Consider the following 9,554-nt stretch of genomic DNA (forward strand, 5'->3'; position numbering starts at 1 on the left):
AATTTTTTTTATATTTTCAGATTGTTTTATTGTGTTTATATTAAAAAAAATTAAATAAAAATTATTATTTCAATATATTTTCAAACAAAAAATATTTTAATAAAACTAATACATTACCAAACAAAAAATCCTCCAACAACTACAGTTAATATTGTTTTGTCAACGAATCACTACCGATGAAATGATATTTTTCAGTACCTTCAACCAAAATGAAGCCTATATATATTACAAGCAAGTATTTCTTATCGGCCATATAACATCCAATCTGAACTACGGCCTCTCATTTCTCTCCTACTTTCAGCCTCACCGTAATGTCCACCTTATCTTTCAGTCCTTTCTTTCCAAAACCACAGCATGTTACCAAAACCAAAAGGCTGAATCACCCATACGTCCCTAGAGTTTCATGCAAAGCCACAGATGATACACAAAACCCTCCCACGAGAAGAGACGTCCTCATCGGTCTAGGAGGCCTATATAGCGCTACCAATCTTGCTGACCGAACTGCCTTTGCTAAGCCAATCACCCCTCCAGACTTGACCAAATGTGAGTTGGTGGACTTACCAAACCCCGAAAATCCATCAAACTGTTGCACTCCATTACCCAAAAAGATCATAGACTTCAGACCTCCTTCTCCATTCTCCCCGCTACGCACTAGACGTGCGGCCCATTTAGTTGACGAAGACTACGTCGCCAAATATGCTGAAGCCATTTCCTTAATGAAAAGTCTCCCCGAAGATGATCCACGTAACTTCTACCAACAAGCCAACGTACATTGTGCCTATTGCAATGGTGCCTACGAACAAGTGGGGTTTCCAAAATTAGAAATTGATGTTCATTCCTGTTGGTTCTTCTTTCCTTGGCACAGATACTATCTTTACTTCTATGAAAGAATCTTGGGCAAACTTATTAATGACCCAACTTTTGCTCTGCCTTTCTGGAACTGGGATTCCCCCAGTGGTATGCAAATGCCTTACATCTTTACCGACCCTAAATCTCCACTCTATGACCAGTTCCGCGACCAGAATCACCAACCTCCTATATTGCTAGATCTTGATTATGGAGCGGGATACCCCAACCCCACAAACGCAAATCAATTATACTCTAGTAATCTTACAGTAATGTACAAGCAAATGGTGTCTGGTGCAGCAAAACCAACACTCTTTTTTGGAAAATCATACCGTGCTGGTGAAGATACTAGTCCTGGAGCTGGGACGATTGAGACCACCCCTCACAATAATATTCACAGATGGACCGGTGATCCAACTCAAGAAAATAACGAAGACATGGGCAATTTTTACTCAGCTGCGAGAGATCCAATATTTTTTTGTCATCACTCAAATGTTGACCGAATGTGGACGATATGGAAGACTATACCTGGAGGAACTAGGAGGGATATCAGTGATCCTGATTGGCTTAATTCAGAGTTTCTTTTCTATAATGAGAATGCAGAGCTTGTTCGTTGTAAGGTTAGCGATTGTCTTGACAATACAGGGCTAAGGTATACTTATCAAAATGTTGAAATTCCTTGGCTAGAATCAAAACCAATTCCGAGAAGGTTGGGAAAGAAAGCAGCTGAAACAAAAACTGCATTAACACCGATCACTGCATTCCCTTTAGTCTTAGACAAAACCATAGTCACTGTAGTTTCAAGACCAAAGAAATCAAGAAGCAGGAAAGAGAAAGAAGAGGAAGATGAAGTTTTAGTGATAGAAGGGATAGAATACGACAAAGGCAAATTCGTGAAGTTTGACGTGTTCATAAATGATGACGTTGAGATGCCTTCTAAACCAGAAAATACAGAGTTTGCTGGGAGCTTTGTTAATGTTTCTCATAAGCATGCGAAGAAGTCCAAGACAAGATTGATATTGGGGATTACAGAATTGTTGGAAGACTTAGAAAGTGATGGTGATGATAGCATTGTGGTGGCTTTGGTGCCCAGGTCTAATAGTGTTAGTGATCCTGTTGTCATCTCTGGCGTTAAGATTGAGTTTGTTAAAGAGTGATGATTATCGAGGACATCTCGTTTTTGCTTTTCCTTCAGGAGATCGATGTAGGTCTTTTAGTGTTTGTCTGGGTGCCTTGCTGCTTAATATCATGCACGTGTAATTCAACTCTGTACTTTTTTATTTAACAATCTACAATTAAAGTAATGGCCGCTGATTATTTTTTTTAATTGTTCATCTCTAGATCATAAATGTTGTTGTTCATCAAGAATCTGTTTTTGATGAAGTCATAAAGATTTCAAATTGGATTTGTGCCTCCCACAACTCTGTTTTAGGCTGAGTTTTCTAGGCTTGGCTGCTTCATACTTTCTTACAAAAACAAGTTTTCTATCGGGATAAGAGTTCCTCCAATGTTTAAGTCAATAAATTGTAAGAGGGAAGGAAAGTATAATAACAAGAACAAGAATGTAGGAGAGTGTATGTGATGGTCATGTGTGTGTTGTTATTGTCAAAGAATCATCTCAATCTAATAGCTTAAATTGTTAGGTGAGGTCACAAGATATAATTTATATTATTTTTTAATTACACCCCCTCAAGTGAAAGCCCTTTGGGCTTGAAACTTGTATAGACCCACATTACCTTGTGCTTAATTTTTATCAAATAAATAGGGATGGTGAGATTCGAACTCATGAGCACTTGGTCATCAAGGCTCTGATACCATGTCAAAGAACCATCTCAACTTAATAACTTAAACTGTCAGATAAGATTCCAAGATATAATTTATATTATTTTTTAACAGTTATGTAATCTTGTATGGACTTGTGTTGCCTTGTTCAGTCATGTATCTTATTACTTGTGACTTGAGCTATTTATACACCCTCATTACATAAAATCACATCATAGAACTTGAAGTTGTAGAAATACAGGAAGGTTAGGCGTCACAACTATTGGTGAGAAAGGTTGGCACATGGTTAGTGAGAAAGGTTGGCATCGTACTCACAAGATATGCATCATGCTAACAAGGTATGCCCTATACTTACTTGGTTATTATCGAGAAAGCTAGGTGCCACATTGACTTCTGAGAGGTTGCAACAATTTATTATGGTGTGTGCCAATGATGGGCTCTTTGGGAATTTACGCAAGATTTGGATTTGGCCCAAGGTTTGTTATTGGAAAAAGGCCCTTAACTTAGTAGATAGGAAGTCCACTTGGGAGGAAGCTCATTAATGGATAGGGCGATCTACTTGGGTGAAGAGCTAGCTTATTTGTATTCTAAATGCTGCTCTCACTGGACGGGTGCTAAGGGAATGGTTTCCCTGCAGGATCAATGATTACATATCCATCCTAATGTCTGGGTATTCCATGCAAGCATATGACATTCTAAGCTTTCTTTTTTTATGCAAACCTCAAAGATTCAAAAATCTACAATCAATCGACACGTTATAAAAAAGTTAAATTTAAGTTTATAATATAACTTGACATAACAATAACATGTACCGAGACACCAAGACTATAAAATCCAAACCCCTACCCAATACCTATTAAGAGATGTGAACAAGAAATATGGTTTATGCCACAAAACTTAGTTAATTCTTTGATAAGTCATAGTAGTTTCATGAGGAACCAAGAGTAAGAGCAAACTCTCACATACAAGTTTTATTTCTGAATAATCAATCAATCTCTTATCAAATTTAAAATCTAAATACAAGCTAAATAACTCTATTTATAATAGGTAAGAACATCCTAAAAAATATTGGAAAAATAATGAAGAGTTCTAAATAAAATAGAAAAAGAATAATAAATCAACTAGGAAATTAATACAATTCCCATAGAGTTGTTTGTGGACCTTATCACAAGGCTTTTCCAATGCAGGATTGACGTGAAATTATAATTCAATATAAAACAAGATCTCTAAAAAGTTTTGATAAACTTTTAGCTAGATCTAATGGTCGGATTGAAAGTTATACTTGTTAGCATAAACATGTGCATTAGGAAAAATAAGCCTCAAGCTGCCTCTAATGTCATTGAATGATAAGGAAACCTTGTCAATGGCAAAATCCATAAAATAAACATAAACATGAGTTGCTATCATGGAAATCCTTGCTAGAATAATCATAATTGTTGTCACATATGCTTTCCTTGTAGAAATAAAATACTTACTAAATAAGAAGTCCATAAATTATAAGGAAACAAATTGCAAAACCCCCATAGAATAACTTTTGGCATGACTTTAAACACGTTGTCCTATCTCTTCTAGATTAATTAATGGATCTATCATATATGGATAGAAAAATTACAATGTCTAGTTTTCATCCCTACTAGAATCGAAGCAAAATTTCTTCTGTAGCTTCAGATATATCTCAAATAGTGCACAAAGATCTAGTCAAGCATATTTACAATTTGTTAACCTAAATATCTAGAATCAACCCAATTAATTCCTCTTGGATCCTCTAAGTTTTAGACCTTGTAATAGGCCTAATTGGTATCTCTAATGGATCATTTGGTGATGCTCGTTGATTCATTTCATTCCCCCTCTCCTGAAAATGATTTGACCTCAAATCATCACCTTGTTTTGATGTTGGCTTGCTTTTGGAAAACACATTAACTTGATTTTGTGATTTTGATCTTCTTTTTCCTTCTTCTTCTTTTTTTAAATTGTAAACAACTACATCATAAATAATCTATATTTTTTCAACTTTTGTCGCAACTAGGTTTTTATATGATGAAAATGATGAAATAATACAAAAACTAAAAACTAAATGGATATAACATGATTTTAGAGCCATGATTTGATACCAACTAATGCGAAACTTGTTGCTACTTAATTTTTGACCCATGTTTTGATAAATTTTCAGAAAAATCCAAAAAATAGAGAAAAACAACGAAACTCCAAAAAAAATACATTTTTAATATATTTGCGTCGTTTTTAGCATCGTCTCAAAAGAATTTAAATTTTCAAGGGTTTTTAGAATGCGTTCGACTTTTAACGTGTCATTTTTAAAATAATTGATTTTTCTCATTGAGTCAATGTTGATATTGCTCATGTTCAAAAAATACAAAAAATTAAGAAAAATCAAAATTTATAAAAAAAAGAAGTTAAGGGACCAAGTTGGAAACCTAGCAATATTTTTACCTATAAATACTGGTCTCCACAACACACACAAGAGGGGGGGGCAATTTTAAAACATTAGAAAAAACACAAAAAGAAAAACCCTAACCCTAAACCCATCACTTTCAAAGCCAGCCGCCACCCGAACCAACCAATTTCCACAGAACACTTACTCTCCCTTCCCCGGGCCAAAACCAGAGAAAACCAAAGGAGCGCCCCCCCCCCCCCTTTCCTCTCATCTTCAACCTTCAGCTGGAGGCTCCCCCTCTCTTCGGTATCAGCCCAAACACAACTCCTCCCTCATAGCCGCAACATCATTTCCTCTCCATCCCAGCCGTTTCCTTCTCTCACCCAATAGCTGCTGGCTTTTTGTGTCTGACCTTCTTTGAAGTCACCGAACTCCATTCCTGTCCTGCAGCACTAGATATTAATTTGAAAAAACTTGAGTATACCTTGAACTTCAATGTAGCAGAGCTCTCTCTACAGAAATCTGTTTATGGATCTGCCAGTACGGAATTCAAGAAGGAATGCAATGGTTTCAGATCATCTACAATTTTCTCCTACCAGTGTTAGCATGAAAACGCAGAAGTAGAGAGAAAAGACATGCCTAGACTGAAAACTATGAAGAAAACTGAAACTTCAATAGAGCAGAACTCCCTCTATTGGTGCTGGTTTGCTGCACCACCAGTGAGGAATCGAAGAGGAGACATAAGAGTTTCAGATTCATCAGTTTCTCTTCTAGTAGAGACAACACATGATTCCACGCGACGGTAGTGATGGTGCTGCGCCACTCGACTTTGTCTACTAGCATCTGTTAGACGCCAGACTTGTCGCCTCGACTCCGTTAAATCCTATATAACCACTGTTTCTATGTGGTATAATCTAGACAAGAGATGTGAATATCATGGTGGGGTCTTGGGCCATTCATTTAAATACTTGCAAAATTTTCAAGAATCGAGACCGGATGATGGTGAGCAAGAAGCGAGTTAAGTTTGGGAAAGATGATGTCATCAACCATATTGGCACCAGAACATCCTCAGATTGACAAAAGATCGAAAATGCTTGGCCAAGCACAAATATTGCCAGAAAAGCTGATCCAAGAATGGTGCTGAATTGCCAATCATTTTGTTGTGGATTTTTGCCATTTTGCATTTTGTTTTGGGGTCATATCTCATCCTTGAACGAAACATGTCTTTCCTCTGTCTTCCTATTGTTTTGAAATCAAAAGATGTTTTTTTTTCAAAGGGTATTTTGACAAAATATTTTGATCAAACTCCAACATGCAAAATTAAGGCTAATTAATCTTGAAGATTAAAAGTATTTTGATTGCAGAAATGACTCGATGTTCGCTAAAATGGTATGGGGTGACCAAACAAATTTTGAGCTCACACATGAAATTGAACCACCCACAATGTAGCTAAATTTTAGCAGTATGCATAATGACATGTAGTGGATTCAGTAGTTACGGACTCGTGAATCATGATTCTTACAAGTCCAAATCATTACACTAGATGAGGTCAAAATTTATCGGTTCTAACCGACCTTGCTTGAAATGAGAAAAGACCATCTTTGTTCATCCCTTCACTTTCTAAAGATATATATCTCTTGCAATCCCCATTTGAGCCTGATAGAATATTTCTTTTCAAAAGAAACCCTGACTAGGATTACACCCCACACTGGGGGCAAATAAGAGATATTTTGAAGACAATGTTAGAATCAATGGATAAGGGGGAAGGCTAAGAATAAAAGTCCAACAATTAAGAGAGGGCTAAAAGAAAGAAACCATAGACTGGGGGCATGTGAGAAAACTTTGAGGAAGGCTATATAAAAAAAAGAGTAGAAATTGCCAACAATTAAAGGCAAGTCAAAGATTAAGGAAGGAGAACGCCTATCAAGCCTAGGAAGGGCAAAAGAGGTTTCAATTAAGAAAAGACATAGCATATGCCAAAAGTCAATACCAGGAAAAAAAAAATACCGAGTTACAAACATTGTCTTTTGGTATCAATGATAAAGCCTCTAATGATTAGATTGATTATTCATCAAGGAAGAAGTTGGATTTGCTTTATGACCTATGTTAAGAGAATTCTGATCTTTGAGGTTAACAAGGTTATATGTTATTTTCTCTACAAAGACAATAAAAGAAAGAGAATTGATGAATAGTTGATGTTGATCCTAAGTCTTTGAAACCCTCAAACACCTTTTTGAGCTTGTGAATTTCCCTTTCTTTCATGGTCATGAACCATAGCCTGCATTACGTGCTTTTAAAAGCCCTTTTCGATCGAGTAAGCAATCTGAACCGATAAATGGCGCTCTCAAAACTGGAAGAGCTTTTCTATAAGGGTCGTGACTTCATGAATTAAGCTACTGGTTATTATGCATATTGATAAAATAAATGCTAAAAAAAGAAACAACCTTTCTTGATAAAGCCTGAGCATCTTGTTTTTGAAATTAAAAAAAAATGTCACCTCATCACAGACCATCAAAAGGATATACCCAAAATCAAAGTTTAAAGTGGACACAAAGAACCATGGGAAATGACATTTTAATCTTACAACGGGTCGATTTTTGTTTTCAAAATACAAGACAATCAAAGGACTACATTGAATGACGTGCGTTGGGTCTTTGACTAAGAAAGCTTGATTTTCAAAAGATCTTTTCCAAAACTGATATCTCTCTGATTTCATTTCAACAATTAGACTTGAATATACATGACCGGTGAAGTATGAGATTTGATTCCAGAACAAGAAAGATTGTCGAACAAAGAAGAACATTGATTAAGTCTGCGGAATCCTTGACATGAAATGACATCAACTCTTCTCAATATTCCTTGAAAAGTTGAGACACCGTGGGGCAATACAATGGACCTTAAGAAGAAAAACAAGCAGTATTCAAATCAGCTTGGGGGCAAAGAAAGATGATTAAATGAAAAATCAGTGAACGGAGGACAATGTGGTTCAAAGAAAGATAATCAATGAACGAACACATTCAGATCACACCGTGGGCAATATTGTTCAAAAATATTCCATGATCTAGTGAACTCCATCAGCAATTGAAAACAACGCTGCTCTTGAAGGACATCTTCATATCTTCATCTTGGGGTTATCCTTTGAAACATGGCTATAACAGATGTTATCGCATAGTTGCATTTGAATGAATGTCGGAAAAAGTGCACACCACCAAGACTGACTGTGGAACCATCTGTTTTGAAGCTCAAAGGCACACTTCACTGCATGAATATTGGTGATAAATTGAACATCATCAATGGAGCCGATGCACTTCCTTTCACAATCTGATTAGACGAGCTGAGGGGAATCCCTGGAGAAGAACATTGAGCTTAAAACAATGAACCTTGTACTACAAGCTATAAGATGCATGTCTGGATGACTTGGCAGTTCCATAAAGGTTGATGATAACATATACTTGAAGAGTATTGTTTCAGCTTGAGGCAAGTTTATGACTGATTGACAATCTTGATGGTTGTTGGCACGATGCGCACAATCAATAAAAGAACAATTCTCAAGATAATCCAGAAGATAAATGATCGGTTAAGGTCATTCATGATGAATCAAGCAACACCACACTTGGGGGCACATTCATGCTTGATAAACAACGAGAGGAGTAATCATCGTGGATAGCCCAGGATAGGCACAACACTTACAGTTGAGTGGAGAGCTAGCATACGGATAAGCTGGTAAATTAGAAGGACAAAGAAGGCTTTGGAATGCAAACAAAGGCACCTTATGATGATGGGACATCAAAGTAGGGGGACCTATATTCCAAATCAGGTAAGAATGCATACATGTCATCTAACCTCAAAACATTGCATAATTGTTTTTGAATTGTTATAGGAAAAATCCTCAATGAGGTCCAGCAAGATTGTGGAAAAAGAAAGAAGGATTGCGTTGATGATAACCAAGAATCGGTTTTGATCATGGAATAAGAAGAAGATGAGATGAACCCTACCATTAGAAAAATCTCAAAGAAATGGAAAGATCAACCTTGCAATCGGGAAGCCTTGAGTTTTCAAACCCTACTATCAGGAATTATCAAGAAGCACCAAGTTTTTCAGCCCTTCTCCTATCATCCCTTTAGGACTTCGCCAGGTAAGTCCTATTCTTTTCACACTTGTCACTTCACATTCTTTTCATATGGGTAGGTCACCCATTACAATGAGACCACACTTTATATTTTTTCCATCTGGGTAGGTCACCCATTACAATGAGACCGCACTTCATATTCTTTCCATCTGGGTAGGCCACCCATTACAAAGAGAGTGTTTTTCACATTCTTTTCACCTGGGTAGGTCACTCATTACAACGAGACCAATTTTTACACATTTTTTTTTGGTTTTGGTTAAAGGAGGTCACTAGATGGGATCTCAGGTAGCTTTGGTTAAAGGGAATCGCCAGATGGATTTCAGGTTGATCGAGCTTCACACATTTTTTAGTTCCAGTTGAATGAGGTCGCCAAATGGGATCTCAGGTGGCTTTGGTTAAAGGGAA

At 36.8% G+C, this 9,554-nt stretch overlaps 1 protein-coding gene across 1 annotated transcript; it reads left to right on the forward strand.

Moving 5' to 3' along the window:
• The first annotated feature begins 265 nt into the window (after positions 1-265).
• LOC7455937 (polyphenol oxidase, chloroplastic) lies at positions 266-2,173 on the forward strand. The gene has a single exon (XM_002316816.3). The coding sequence runs from the start codon at positions 312-314 to the stop codon at positions 2,001-2,003; it is 1,692 nt and encodes a 563-aa protein (XP_002316852.1). The 5' UTR covers positions 266-311; the 3' UTR covers positions 2,004-2,173.
• The last annotated feature ends 7,381 nt before the right edge of the window (positions 2,174-9,554 follow it).

This window comes from Populus trichocarpa, chromosome 11 (assembly GCF_000002775.5).
Source record: "Populus trichocarpa isolate Nisqually-1 chromosome 11, P.trichocarpa_v4.1, whole genome shotgun sequence".
In the NCBI taxonomy this organism is placed as follows: domain Eukaryota; kingdom Viridiplantae; phylum Streptophyta; class Magnoliopsida; order Malpighiales; family Salicaceae; genus Populus; species Populus trichocarpa.

Bases quoted from the DNA above. Each gene is read 5' to 3' on its own strand.
- LOC7455937 (XM_002316816.3), top strand. From the start codon at position 312: ATGTCCACCTTATCTTTCAGTCCTTTCTTTCCAAAACCACAGCATGTT.